The 15,512-nt window shown below is 43.8% G+C and overlaps 1 protein-coding gene across 7 annotated transcripts in view; it reads right to left on the bottom strand.

Moving 5' to 3' along the window:
* Nucleotides 1-3,300: 3,300 nt before the first annotated feature.
* PARD3B (par-3 family cell polarity regulator beta) overlaps nucleotides 3,301-15,512 on the bottom strand; it is a 394,903-nt gene continuing 382,691 nt past the window's right edge. For all 7 annotated transcript variants that reach the window (XM_041403270.1, XM_041403272.1, XM_041403271.1 and 4 more), the window contains one exon: nucleotides 3,301-7,904. In XM_041403270.1, the coding sequence (XP_041259204.1) occupies nucleotides 7,550-7,904 (355 nt within the window). In that variant the 3' untranslated portion in view covers nucleotides 3,301-7,549. The remainder of the gene's footprint in view (nucleotides 7,905-15,512) is intronic.

The following is a 15,512-nucleotide window of genomic DNA, read 5'->3' as shown; positions in this document are numbered from 1 at the left end:
CGGTTTAACAGAGCCTAGAGACTAAATCAGATTGTGTAGGTAAGGTTTTGGCTGAGAAGCAGACACTTCCTAGTCAGTACCAAGAATTCAGAGAAGAACAGGGTAGGTTTTAATGTAAGTTTACTTTCCTTGCCATGAATTTTAATGACAGTTTTCACGGTTACTTCTGTGATTCGTAAGAGAAAATTAAAAACCTACACCTTGAAACTTACACGACAAAGCTGCTAACATCTCGCAGCTTCTGGCATTATCTTGGAGAACCCTTCAGTCCTTTTTCTGTGCCACATTGTTTTCCACACAAATGTATTTTAAATATAAAACATTGAATGTTCATTGCTTCTTTATATTATTTGTATTCATTATCCACTAGAGGCAAAGGGCACAGCTTTATATAGAAGCCTCATTGAATGTCTCATTTTGCTATTTTACTGTACTGTACATATTTCTCAATAAATTATTTCTTTCAAATGCAGATATTCTTCTGGAAAAGCAAAGCAGGGCTGTTTCCTCTGCACAGAGGTTTCCTTTTACCATGAGCACAGCCAACTCGTCTGGCTTAGGTTAGTTTGTCAGGCATATTTTGGGAACAGTTTAAGAATTAATTCTGCTTTAAAGACTATAATCACCTTTTTGGCCCTTGAAACTGGTTCAGGATTTTTGTACCATGCCAGCAATAAAATAGCTTTTGCACATGTCAAAGGTTTATTCTAGACAAGCAAAAAAGTAGATGAAACCTTTGTCTTTCTTACAATCTATACCCACAAAGCACTGACTCAGAAATGACTTGTCCCTGTATGTAATGAAGGCACAGTCCCACCCCATACCACGTGGGGTGCTCCTGGAGGCCACATACTTTGACTCTTTTGGGTGCCAGCAAAATTATTTGTGTTGGTTAGCTATACTCACAGATGGCTCATGAGGCTCCTCAGCAGTGAAGGCAAAAGTTGTATTGAATGTCAACGTGGCTTTGGGGACATCAGTGATCCGGGGGAACCTCTGGATGAAAGAGACACTTAGGAAAGGAGACTGTGATGTTGGTGGTACCCAGGGAGATGAAGGGAAGCGTCTGTGGAACAGGCTGTGAGATCTGGGTGCCAGCATGTGATCTAGAGAGGGAGCAGGGATGTGTGATGGGTGTCTCCCCATACTGGTTGATGGATTTCCTCACAATTCCTACTTGCCTTTCTGCTTTCTTGCTCAGGCACAAGGTAGCTTTGTGCTGCTTTGTCCCTGGTCTTTACTCTGGACACAGTGGAGGGATATCACAAGTCTGGGATGCAAAAGGGAAATTGGGGAGAATTATCACAGAGTTCCACCTTCCTTGTTGGTTTATGAACTTCACACACTGGGGACAATCCCCCCTCCTTCCCACCTATTTCCTGTTCAGGTCGGACACCCCCTGCCCCCTTTTTCAACCTATTTTAATTTCTCATCCCCTTTCCTTTGCTCCAGTTGACTCTCCTTATAATTTTCCACTCTCCACTCCCTCACCTCTCCTTACCCATTCCCAGAGCAATCCTATCTCTCTGGTTGCCTGTGTCAGATCATTCTCATCCAGCTCACTGAGAAAACCATCAGCCAAGATGTCCCCCCTGGAGCACATCCCACACTTGAGAATTAGGATCCCTTCTGTCTTGTTTCCCTACTTTTCCAAAGAATGCCTCAGAACCTCCATACCTTCTCTGTAGGGATGAGCACATCAAGTGAAGGGAGTCTGAGCACCCTCCTCAGGAGACCTCCAGAGCCTTTGAGCCAGAATCCCCTGGGACTTCTAGAAGCCCTGAATGCCTTCTGGGAGGCTGCAAGAGCTGCTCAGCTCCACTTCAACCTTGATAATGGCATTTTACTTCCTGAGAGCCTCCCAAGCAGCACAGCTGCCACGTTCCTCATGCCTGAGAGGCTACGATGCTCTGCCCCGGGTAGAGCACATTGCAGCAGGTCACTGCACTGCTGCTGGGGCAATGCAGCTCAGAGACCCTCCGTGCGGGAAGGCACCGCATCCCACTCTGCTTGCAGCAGGACACAGCTCTCAGCCGGGCACAGTCTCGTTCATTAAAATTAATTAACAGTCAAATGGCTCCACACACTTCCTTACACAGACAGAGCAGTGACAGAAAAATAGATTTTAACTTGAGCCCAGGTCCCGGGGAAGTGAGTGCTGTTGTGGGGAAACCACAGGAGACTGCCAAGGCAGAAGGACTAAGATCTCAAACTGTGGTCACCAAGTTTCCAGCTCTTAATACACTCCTACTTTGTCTTTTGCTACTCTTTGTACAGCTCCAGCAGGAAAAACTGAGGTATCCTTTTTATCTGTACAGTTTTTAGCTGTGAGTGCAGGTTATGGCCTGACTGGTTCTAAAATTGGCATCTATGTGCTTTAAAATTTAATACATGCTAAAACTGACTGACAGTTATCCATAAGCTGTCTTGGCTGTAAACACCAAGACCTGCATTCAAAATGTTTTGGAATGCAGTACACATGTATTTTTATTGACCCATTCCTGCCATTTCTGTTACACCTTGTGTTGTAAACCTGCACCTTTCTATTTTGTTCTTTTATTCTTTCCTTTTTCTTCATAGTAACCCATGATTTCCATCTTAGGCTTCATTATTCCTTCTCCCTGTACTAATGCCTTTTCACTGAAGTATCTATTTTGAAAATTATTCCACCTAACATAACACTCTTGCCCAGATCTCACTGCAACCCACAGCCTGATCCTACAAAGATCTATGCTTGTGCATAATGTGTGAAAATAAGAGTTACCAGCTTCAGTTAAATGACCAACATACCCCATGTGAAGAGCCTGTGCAGTACTTTCAAGGCATCCTAAATCTCTGGCAGGGGTCTCCAGCCCTCTCAGCTGATTGGTTCTGGCAGCTGCTACAGGCTGCAGAACACCTCAGCTGGTACCAACAGCAAGAGAAGAGCTCCACGTTGAGATGAAACTACCTGGGGAACTTCAGCAGTGAACACACAGTGCCTAAGCTGAAATTCTCTCAGTTGACAAAGGACTTTTTCTTGCTTCTCCTCTCAATCCTGGGGTATGGAATCAGGATTCAGGCAATACAGCTGAAGACAATGCAGATTTGAGATAGAATCAAGTTAAGCCCTGGGATGCTTTTTTTTTTTTCCTACAAAGTAGCACATGGCTGCTGTGTTTTTGTTTTGATGTTAAAAAAAGTCATCTTACCAATTCTGATCCAGCTTGATCATGTATCATCCTCTAATATCAAATCATATCCATGGCTGAGGATGACTTTGTAGACACAAAGAAGGGAAAGACTCCACATACAAGTACATAATAATATATAGTCTTAAAGCCTTTATTTTAATGCAAAATAAACCAGGTAAAATTTATATAGCCATGTGTAACAAAAGATCAAAATCTTTGATGTGGTACTAGAAAAAACCTGTCAAATTACATGTTGAATTTCTCCCCCAAAACAATCACACATGATTTTTAAATCAGTTTCACTTAAACACACAGATATTGTCAGGATCACAAGTACCTCTCTCTCCCTCACAGTAACAGAATAGTGTCTTACAAAGCCTTGTTTCCTATGAAAAGATAGCGAATAGCACTTCTGATTTTGCATGTAAGGCTTAAGGATCCTGCAGGAAAACTGTGACGAGGAGCACAGGTGTGGGGCCTTTTGAAAGTGCAAAGCAGCCCCTGCTCAGAGCAGTGTCAGGATGTGGCCCTGGCAGAGCAGTCGCTAGGATTCACTCGCAGCACTAACTCTGATAAACAAACCTGTGACGGCTGGGAGGAAGAGGTAGCACAATTCATCTGTAAAAAAATTAGGCAGCATGTGAAGCTATTTCTAGATCAGGAAGCTGGAGTGAATTGGAATTCAGGACTGTATGCATTTTTTCAAGGCAAGAGCCTTTTTTTTTTTTTCTTCTCTATGCTTAGTTTCCCCCTCAAAGGGCAGTTGATATTTCTTTACGCTTTTGAGGGGTGCCTAGAGACTTCTGCATCATAATATATCACAGTGGTAATGTCGGCTCACAGGCCAAGATCATGGCTCACTAGTGGGTGGTCACTCAGAAAATCCACAGGCTCTTTTTCTATCTCTTAATCTTTCAACTGCTGGGCCTGGCTGGCCCTGTGCCAGAGCCAGAAATGCAGGCTGCACGCCACCAGCTCAGGAAATCAAAGCTTCAGCTTCACGTGAGTGCGGGCCTCTCTCCCTCGGACTTGATGCCTGTTCATGCACACACACACTTAGGGCTGCTCCCGTGGCAAACCCAACTCTCCCTTCACACCCACTACGTCAGTAACTCTACTGCTGGACTGGCACATTTTGGATGAGAGAGTGCGAGGCAATTACGTGTCAAGAGCATTTCAGACTCATAATTTTCCCAAACATATGGACATATGGGAAAAGAACAACTTGTTACTTAACGGCTCTTTTGGATTTTGCAAGTGTGTATTTTCAACCGTCAGTTGTAGCACCTCGTGAATTCTGCACGGTACATATTTTTCCACAATATGGTGCTAAAATCATACATTTTATACTGCAGAAAAGCTGACTATATATACTGTAGTTACACATTATACTTTTGAAAATACTGTACCTCTACCAGATATTAAATCAGGAAATGGCAATTTTCTCCCAGAACAATGGCACCAGAGATTGATGAGATGCTCTGTAATACTTTTTGGTCTTGCTCCCCCAGTTAGGTCACACTGTTTTTCCTCCTTAGCTCCTTACCTGAAGGATGCATCAATATATTATACTTACAGCTTTTTATTTTTTTTTTTTTTTTGATTGGAAGAAGCTCTCTACTGATTTCTGCTTACTGAGCAGAAGCATCATTTAATAACCTGTGGGTAAGGTAAGATTAACAGCTCAGAAGGTGTTTGTTTGATTTGTCTGCCTCAACTGAGTGGAGCCGATGCAGTCAAGGGGAGCTCTTAAGGAAAGATTCAGGTTATGAGGAGATATTGGGCAGGTCTCTCAAAGGCTATAAATAATCTAGGAGCTGTTTCTATCCAGATTTTATTTGGCCCTGGCTCATGAAATACTGTAAATAAGTTCTGTTCACTGTGCTGTGATGCCATTTGAAGGGTTAGTTGAGAGTGATTTACAAAGGCAGTAGCTTATATTCAGAGCTGTTCTTAATTGTGGCCTGGCTTGATAAAGCCACTGTCACAAACATTAGTTTCTTTGCAGCTGGATCAAATGTATCAGGGGTTATATTTCAAGGAGGGAAAGGAAAGTATTTTAATTTGTTTTTGCTTCACTTTCAAGAGGCCTTTATAACACCAGCGGCTGTCCTGTGGCTGCCAAGTCCTGGCTGAGTATCCTACAGCATCTAAAGCTTTCTGAGAGCAGTACAGGGCTGTGCCGAGCACGTACATGACAGGCACAGTTTCCTTGGGGAATGCCCCTTATTTATGGAGGGTACTGAGAGACATCCATCTTTGCACCCAACACTCCCTCCAGAGGTTTTTCCCTCCTACATTACTAGGGAAGAGGGCAGAAAGAAATGGAATAAGAACCAAACACCCTTGCTTCATAATCAGTTGCATTCCTCTTCCTCTCTCCCTCCCACCAATGCTTCCTCCTGACTGGATTTAGAGCTGTGCCTGCCCCTGCCCCAGGGAGTCCAGCCCTCTATCTGAATCATAGAGGTGCTCCCCTGCCATGGAAAGCTGTCTCCTCTCCCCTGCTTCCCAGCCTGCTGGTGGGTGGAGGCTGGTGGGAATGCAAGCACTAGAGCCTGCCAGCCACTCAGGCTGCAAGTGCTCCCTGTGCTTGAGGGTTACGCCAGGCTCTAACCAGCACCATCAGCAGAGAAGAAAGTAGGCTGGGATTAAATGCTGCTTCTCATCAGGGCCATTACCTGCTAGCAGGACACACTCCTAGCAGAACAAACCTTCCTGATGGTATTTAACACTTGGGAAGTGATCTATGTGATTTAATATGTTGCATACCAAAGGTGTCAAAATGACATCAAAGAAATCTTTATGCTTAATCCTTGGCTAGGTCACAGTCTTTTCCTGATGAGGAGAGGAGGCCTAGTGGTTTAGTGACACTCCCAAAAGGCAGAAGTCGAGGAATTAAGGACACTTGGAAATAACATATTTCTAGGTCTCAATACTGCATGGTTTCCTCCTGACAAAATCCTTAAGACAGATCTCTAAGTGCTCAGAGATCAGGTCGCACAGGTCCCTGTGGCTGCGGACACACATTTCTGTCTGCAGAGCAAACTCAGGCTGTTTGGGGCTAAGGACTGAGCATGTACCCCACCACTCTGTCCCCCCACCATGGCTCTGCTGTGCTGCTGCCACCCCCTCCCCACCACACCTTCTCTCTTCCTATGCACTGCTGCAAATAACTTGCTACAAACAGCTATTCTCACATCTTCCTCCTGGGCCCCAGGGTCTTGAAGCCCTTCCTGTTACTTTCCTTGTCTTTTCCCTCACCCCTTGCTGTGAAAAGCACCTCTCCCCACTAACCTCATGACCTCTGGTTGCAGGAACTCAAGTAGTTTGGCACTTGGCACGGCGGGGCCCAATGCTGCCCAAGGCAGACACGCTGCTGGCAGGTACTTGGCTCCAACACCGCCTGGAGTGGGCCAGGAATGGGCTGCTTGATGGAGCCAAGGAAGCACCTGACACAGTAACTTAATATGAATTATGGAGTCTATGCCCACAGTCACCTCCCTGGTCACTTCCTTATAGGCCAGCTCCATTGAAACCCCTCAAGCAACACTTTCTGACAGTAGCTGAGGATCTGGTCTCCAGGGTTTACATTTAAAGACTGCACACTGTATAACAAACCAACACTCACAAGCACACACTCCCCCACTACAGACATGGTTCCCAGGTGGCTGCCTGTCTTCTGAGAGCCTGCCCAAGCATAGGGAATAAGGCTTCTTACCCTACTCCAACTGCAGCAGGTGCAATAACTCTTGACACAAAGACTGCAAAAAATGAAGGCTACAAGATAAATGCTGCCACCACCAAAAAGACAGAGGAATACAGAGGCCAGATCACAAATCTGCAGCATCCTAAAAGCAGAGCTGTTGGTCAGGATGTGCCTGGAATGTAGCCGCTCTCTCTGTGGCAGTCCTTTGCCATGATCACACACTAGATACACAAGATGCCCAGCTCTGCAAGAAGTCTGTACTGCATGCTGTGTTCTCACTTAAAAGGCTCTACAACAGCACTCTGAAGTAAACTCTGGTGACTCTGCTGCCCTTACACAGACAGCTATGTACTGTAAAGGTGTAACTGGATTCAGTAAATAGCCCTGAGGTGTATTAAGTGTTGTGTTTCATTTCCAGCAGCCACTTTCTATTTTTAAAAGGAATTAAAAAAACACTCAACTGTCTGGTACCTCACATACTCAAAACACATCGTACCTCACGTGGCTTTAGTTCGCCTGTTAGAAAGCACCTACGCTGAGCCCAGCTCAGTAAGAACGACTCCAGGTCTCGCGTGCCATTCTTACAGGCAGCTACGCTTAGGAACAACTCTACAAGGGTGATGCCCAACAGGGCTCTTCCCGGGCTGTGCCCACGTCCAGTGCATGGCTATACAGCTGCAGTCATGGGGTTCTTCTGCCTGGGATCCTGTTGCCTGTACTGGTACTGGTCTGGACTGGTCCCACGGTGTCGGAGCATTTCATTGTAAGCTGGTGCTCGGTGGGACTGTGGAGGGGAAGGCGGCACGTCCTGCCGGAGGGGTCCTTTATGCTGGTTTGCCATGGGCTGGGCTGGGTAATATTGAGGGTACCTCAGTTCTGCCACTCTTGTGTCCGGCACACGGATGTAGTTCCCCTTGGATGGGTGGATAACAGGCTGTCCTCCGTGGTAGTAGGGAAGATCTCTCTCTTTGTATGTTACTCGTGGCCCTGTTAAATATTCTAGTGGCTCTGCAGGTCCACGCCTGAGGAGGAAAAAACATAATAAAGCACATAAAAAGGCAGTATACTAGCCCAGTGATACATTATTGTACATACAATCTATGTTTACTTTGGGAGAGGAAATGCCACCTCAAGCATGACAAGTCCTGATGAATGAAAAGAACTTCTGAAGGATAACAAGCTTCCCACCTGCATGCTACAAAAGTCTGTAACATCCAGGACCCTTGAGGAAGGGTCCAGTACACATCACAGCCCTTTTACAATGGGGGAGCACTGGAGCCCTTCAGCTTCCAAAGTCAGTCTCTTGTGATCCATTTGCCATAATGGAAACAAAGCTCCTTTAAACAATGCATATTTGACTGAATCTTATCTAGCCTGAGGATAAACAGATGAGTTGGGTCTGCAAGTCTGCAAATCCCATAAGCTTTACATGTGCAAATATTCACGCTTTCCAGGCCATTTCCCACTATTCTCTCCTAATATGTCAGCCTGTAAAACTTTCCAAACACCATAGTTGGAAAAACTGGGGAAGAAACACTGGGGATGTCAGGCTACAATACCTGTGTTTAATGGGCAAGTTGCCAATGAGATTTCAAAAACTCTGTGATCTAAAAGGCCTGATATTACAACAGTCCTGTAACTTGTCTGTATCAGTATGGATCTCACAAGCCCTAGTTCACGTGAAAAGCAACATGTGAATGTGTTATCCCCAAGGATGTGCCATGGAGTCCTCTCTGTAGCCTTCTGCATCTTAATTTCATGATTTTTACTAATGAAGCATTGATATTTTTTTCCTATTACAACTTAACTTGTGATACTTTTGAAATGGCAGAAATAATTGTTCTCACAGACATGTCACCAGGGCATCCCCAAAAGTTCAATTTAATTAGGAGTTTTTGCCAGTCTGACTTCAAATTTGGACAAAACCTCTCACTGACTACACAGGAAGCTTCTCTCCAAATGAGAACTTAGGGAAGGAGACAGAGTTTTGACCCAAAATAGGGGCTGGAAGTTGATCAGTTATATAGATCAATTACACCTGCTCTGTGTCTTTGGGACTGAACTCATCAACTGTTTAAATATTCTTTGCATAGATTATGAAAAAAGTCATCATTCTGGTACAGCAGATCAGGTGTTCAAAATTTGTCAATGACTCTCTTGTTCACACAGAGATTTTACAAACATGCTCCTTCTTTCTTAACCTGGGCTCCCAGACTCCGCTGGAACTTGTTTAACATGTAGTAAAAGAAAACATGTGGTTTTCTGCTACACTCGTTTAAGCCCATGGGGTAAATCATGGACATAGGCAATGAACAAACATTATCTGCCTTGAAATGAACCTACAATTCTCCTCCTGGAATAACTTAGTGCAAATGTTTCCTGTTTAAAATGGAAAGAGCAAAAGGAAGCATTCCAGGCCTTGGACTTTTAGGACCCTATGCTCCCCAGAGACTTTCTGCTTTAAAAACAGAACATTATAAAAGACAGGCACTCCCAGCCTCCCCCCACCTCCTGGTGAGACAGTCCAGACAAAGTGCTGAAGGGCCTGAAGCCACTCTCTGAGATACCAAACCACTCTTAACCCTACGTACTGAGACAATTACCGTCACTGCTCACACACCTACACCTTGCAACAAAGGCTCATTTCCAGAGCAGGCCAAAGAGCTGCTCCACTTTTTTTTCCACATGCATGAAGGCTTGTTCACTAGTCAGTCTCATCACACTCAGCTTTAATGCCTCTGTGCACATAAATGTACTCGCAATCATAAAAGGTTCTGCTATGGTAGGAACTGTTTTGTGTCAAGCAGCACACCAAGAGGAACACATGTCAAACCTACACCCATCACCTTTTAATATAAGGATCATGCTCAAAATCCTGTACATTGGTTTTATAAGGTGTTCTCACCAGCAGCTATAATCAATGAAATTCTTGTGGATTACATTAAAAAGGGACTGAGCTTGGAACCTGATCCAGAATTCACTGAAAACCCAGTGGTAGCTTTGGACAGAGCTCTAACTGCAATTTGAATTACTCCAAAAAAACAAATTCAAGATAAATTGGCACCAAAATGATGGCTGAAAATAGGACTGAGCCACCAGCATGACATACTGAGCCTTCAGTACACAACTCATACCTCAACTGACACCAGAGGTCTGCAAGGTGCAGGAAAAAAAGAAGGGTGTGCTTTGCCATCCATCCAAAAGAGCTGTTTCCAGGAAAACTCAGCCAGTCCAGTTTTAGGAAAGAGTGTTACACTGCTGCCACAGAAGCTGTCACTCCGCAGAGGGTTGTGCACTCAGGCTGCTCTGGCCCAGGACTATGCAGTGAAGATGGGCCTGGGCAATCAAAGCGTGCCAGACCTGAGAAATGGCCCCAAGCTGCCTGAGCTAATGCCATCAGATCTCCATTGCTGTTCCCTCTCCTAGCGAACTAAATCCACATCGCTTCACTTACAGCTAACACCATCTGTGGCTGTGTAGACAAACTGCAGAACAACATGTGGGAAAAGCAAAATCTTTCTTTAAAAGATAAAACACCAAGTTGTTCACTGTCAGCACCAGTTTCCTTTCTCTGAGGGCAAAACACCCATACGTGGTGTAATTCTTGAGTGTCTTGCCCAGAGTCATGACTTAGCAGCAGGGAGAACAGGTTGTACACAGAGACCTGATAGGAATCCACTTCACACAAACCTTTCAGGAAAGCCCCACGAAGACAGAAGATACGTAAGTTATTTTAGCAGCTTTGGGGATAATACAAGCAGTGACCTAGCCAACAATTAGCAGAACTTTTGCCTGAGTCAAACCTTGGGAAACACTGGTAACTGTCCAAAAGGCTGACTCCGGGCAGCATGACTGAGGGAGATTTCACAAAAGATATCCTCATGGCTGCTCCACACTCTCCAGCTCACTTCCCCTAGTAATCCCAGTGGGTCTTACACTCACAGATACACAAGCTACAATGACAACACATTTTTTTCCTTTTTATGACCAGCACAGCATGTTGAAGCCAAATTATTTCCCAAGGATTCATTCTTCCTCACCCACCACCCATGCCTGGTGAAGTTCATTCTCAGGTTGCTGCTCACAGTGCAACCAACCAGCCTACAGAGTTTCCATGAACCTCTATCTAACCAGTCCTAAAAAATAAGAAAAAACTACCCTTCCCTCCTCAAGTGTGACAAATTAACCATCAGAAAGGTAATCTTCCTAAGGTAAAAGAAACAACTGCAAATACCAAGCTTTCCCTGCAGAAATGCTGTCACCATTAGCAGTAAGTCTGGGACACTGAGGGCAGTTCCCAGCAGGAACAGAATGGCTCCTCTGAACCAACCCCCTTCTCACTCGATAGCCCACAGTGTAAAAGTATATGCTGTTGTTTATCCTTAAAGAAATTGCCAAAACAAACCAAACCAAACACTTTCTACTTGGCAGTCCCTTGTAGATGCTGTGCTTGTTTCTGCAAGGAGGAAAACAACTCCTACCTTTTCCCTCAGCAGACACTGCCACCTCTGAGGAGGTCCTAATGAAATTCTTCTCCTCTCTCGCACTGTTTTTGTTGGCTTCTGATGAGTTCAGAGTTCACAGGGCCATATCACACCTCCCCAGTGACCCATGGTGTGGGGGTCAAACCAATAATCTCAAGTGGAAAATCAGTGACTCAGGGGAGTGATCAAAAATCCACAAATTGGGTCAAGCAGGTCCAGCCACTCAAAAGGACCAGGCCAGGACCGTGCCCTCTGAGAGGACATGCTGAGTAGGAGCTGCTCTGACTGTCAGCTGTTTTCCAGATTTTTGGCCATTTGTTTGACCTGGGGATACAGTGCAATTAATGGCAAGCAGAAGGCAGGGAAGCTGACACAACATCCTGGGAAGGAACTGATCTCAGAGCTCAAAACCTGGTTTTGCTGATAGTTCAGCTCTGCTGGATCCCACTGGAAAGTACAATATGGATGTGGGTCTAGCTAAAAGCAGAGGCTGCTGCTGCAGGAAGCAATTGAACGAAGGGAGAGAGAAGCATCAGGTTCCACAAAGGAGTGAAACTGGTGAGACAGAGTGAAAATACTCCTTGAAAATGTCATGAGCAAGATGCCCCTTAAAATGGTGCATCTGCTTTGAGGAAGCAAAGTCTCACCTTCCTTCCCCTGCAGAGAAATTACAGATCACACACAGGCAGTTGTGAACGTGTTTCACCTCATATGCTGGTTTGCAGCTCTACCAGTTTATCTTTTAAAGTGATTCACCAGTTAACAACTGTGATCCATTTTGAGCATTAAGAGCACAAAGTAGCCTTGTCCAAGAAAAGCAGGTAATTTGGGACTGATATTCAATTAATGTGTTGTTATTTTCTCTATGACAGGTAAAGCCTAAAGCAGGTTTTTCTATCTCTGCTTTATTTATCTTTGAAGCACAAAAATACAGTATTTTCTCGCTTTACTGCAGAATTTTTAAGAGCTTCTGCGTTTATTTAGAACTGAACCACAGGATTTGGAACACTTAGGAAAGACTTCTTTTACCCAAAAAATTATTTAGTCACAGATATCTGAAGGTTTCAAAAGCTCTAAGTAAACAAGTAAACACTTCTTGCTTTCTTCAGTTCCCTCTTTTTTTTTTTTTTTTTTTTTTACCCCCGTTTTAGAAATTCTTCAGCTGTGGAAAATCTTACAGAGTAGACTGGCATAAATACCTGATGCTTCAAAAACCTAATCAGAAAAAAAAAAAAATTACATTTCAGGTCTACTGCATTTCATTGATAACCTCCATTTGCAGGTCACCTTTAACATCCTTGGAGACATGTGCTTGGGCTATCTGAAAGGAAAGCAAAATGAAGGTCTAACTGCTCGTGCTGTACCCCATCAGGTTGGGGGTTTGGATTTCATTGTGACAAAGGGTTTTTCTTCCCTCTGTTCTATAGGGAAATGTACAGAGGTCACCCTCTTAGTACCTGGTAAAAAGCAAGGAAGGGAATGCTCTCTTCTTACATCACTATCTCCTCCTTGCTGCTGAGGGAATATTTTGCAAGGGATATAATCTCACATGAAAACCTGCCTTCTTACTTTGTTAGAGAGTACTTCTTGAAATAAACTTCAAAGACAGGCACAGACTAAGTAGCAAATGGAAAGCCCACATTTGGCTGCAGTCTCTTTCATGTCTAAGCAAGACATACAGAGACTCTGGTGATGGCATCAGACAGCCCAGGCTGTCATTAGAGAACAGGAGAAAGCAACAAGATCCTATCTGTGTCCAAATTCTCAGTGAAGAACTCCACTGTATGCAGAGTGATTGTGTGATGTTTGTTCTCAGCTAGGAGGATCTACTTTTAAAGAAGAAAAGAGAAACTGATGTAAGAATTAAATTATGCAAACAAACAATCTTCAAGTATCAAATACATTACATTGTGTCTTCATAAAGCTCTTCTCAACAAACAGTAAAAACAATGAACTGAAAAGATCATGTAGAGCCTATCTCTCCAGATAAAGTATTAAAGATACTGCAGTGCTGTTTGTAGTCAGTGGCTCTAAGAACTCCTGTTGCTTAATATTCAACATGCATATAACATAAATAAATTAATGAAATTTCAAATCACTGCAGATTTCAAAGAAATCACTGAGATGCATTAAGGTAGATCTCTCTATCTTAATAGGTGAGATAATCCTATAATAAATATTCTTTGCCCTTTCAGATCAATACGTCCCACAGCAAAATAAAGGGTTTGCATTTAAAATTCACTGGGAATCAAATTTGGTATCTTAGTGCTGGGAAGAATCTGCAGCACAAGGAAGTGCTCAGTGGCTGTTTTCTGTGAGAGAGGCTTGTACCCCACAGAAGAAGGCAGATGTCTAGCAATGTCATACTAACCTCAAACACACCATACACACTTTATTTATGGGCCGAGCTGGTGGAGCTGCTTCCTTCTCCTGTTCTTTTATCAACAATACAAGGCTAAAAAATCAGATAACATAAACGAATACAATCCCTGGCTCTCATGTAGCACATGCCATGCAGAGAGAGCTGTTTTTAGTTTGAGGACTGTGTTTGGAATTCCTTCAGTGTCAGGTTTCCAGTTACCAGACCCTCTTCCCTGGGCCAGGCACGACTGCGGTCGGACTGGATTAGCAGAATACTCTGCAATGTATATTACACAGCTTTGACTTCTACAGGCTTTGCAGACCCATAAAAATAATGATCATTTAATGACCTGCATTTCAAGGTGGGGGTGTGTGTGTGTGAGTGGTGGGTGTAAGAGTGGAAGAATCTCTCTTCCCTTTTTAAAGAATTCCTGTTTGGTTTGGAGAAGGACGAGTCCATATAAGTTTGTTTGAAATTTGAGCAATACATTCCAGATGCAATGCAGGCAGGCCTGATTCTCTTCTCTGGCATACACTTTTGCAAAGTCTAAAGTGGTGCTAACTGGCCTGATTATAAGAGTTTATATATGCAAAGTTTCTCTCTCTCTCCAATATTACAGCTTAAAATATTTTGAAACAAACAGTTAAAGCACCACAATCCCAGCAGGTATGTGCAGAGACGTGTTTATATTTCTCTATTTGGAGTCCAGCCTTAAAGCAGCTGGAGAACTAAGTCTTTATGGTTTGCAGAGGGCCACACCACAGAGGTGTTGGGCCCCAACTGCTCCCTGGGCCCTTTTTAGCAATTGGAGACATTTAGGTGTCACACTTGCTTTCACATCTAAGACCAAGTGTACAATTTAGTCACACACCACCTTTCCATGCAGGGGAGCAGCCTGCAGAAACAATGGTAAGACAGGAAAGCAGTATCTGACAGGTTTAAAACTTTACTGTAAGATTAGATATGACTTCTTATGACAGCATGAACAACTTATTTTGTCTGCAAGAAAATAGATTGCTCTCAATCCCCAATGGAGCAAACAATGTCACAGATTGGTTAACATCAGAATTTAGAGTGCCATTTAATTAAACTCCCTCCCATCAGCAGCCAAACCAAAAGACAGTGTTGCTGCTTTGCTCCAGCATTAGTTTATTTTCCACAGCAAATCTCAGACCAGTTTCTGAAAATCTCATCCTCTAGGCAAATCTCCCCTTTCTCTCCTTCCCTAAATCCAACATACAAATATAGGAACTGTGACAACCAGGATTAAAACCCTGGAATCAACAAAAACAAAACCCGAAATGTGCTAGCTGGTGCTCTATAAATGCCTAAAAAGCATTCACAACAACTAGTGCAATAATCCTTCCTACTCAATTCCTCACTTGTTTTGTTCATATGCTCTCAGGCATGGTACATCTCTTCTACCAGAAGGCATAAAATAAAGTAGCACCTATTGAACAAGACATTGCTGTTCTGTGATCTCCTCAAGCTTAAAGGGATCTTAAGTAGATGGGTACTTTAAGTAGCGAGTCATTACAACATGTGTCATTTCAGATGTTCCTCATTATTCAACACAACATAATGCCGTGTGAGTCATTAACCTCTGGGCACTGGTAACCTACTCTCAATGCTAAGCAGTCATGCTTGTTGCTCAGGAGCCACCATGCTCTGTTGGGGAGAGACCTGGCTGAGATTTCAAGGTCCCTTTGGTCTTTTGTTTTGCAGATCAGTGGGGACCAAAAGCTCTTCCTATAGACTTCTTGGCCTTTGGTCTTCTGAGTCAC

This window comes from Onychostruthus taczanowskii, unplaced genomic scaffold, assembly GCF_017590055.1.
Source record: "Onychostruthus taczanowskii isolate IOZ18803 unplaced genomic scaffold, ASM1759005v1 scaffold20, whole genome shotgun sequence".
NCBI classification, from domain to species: Eukaryota; Metazoa; Chordata; class Aves; order Passeriformes; family Passeridae; genus Onychostruthus; species Onychostruthus taczanowskii.
Note: the sequence above shows the minus strand (reverse complement) of the source record. Positions and strands in the feature narration are given on the sequence as shown.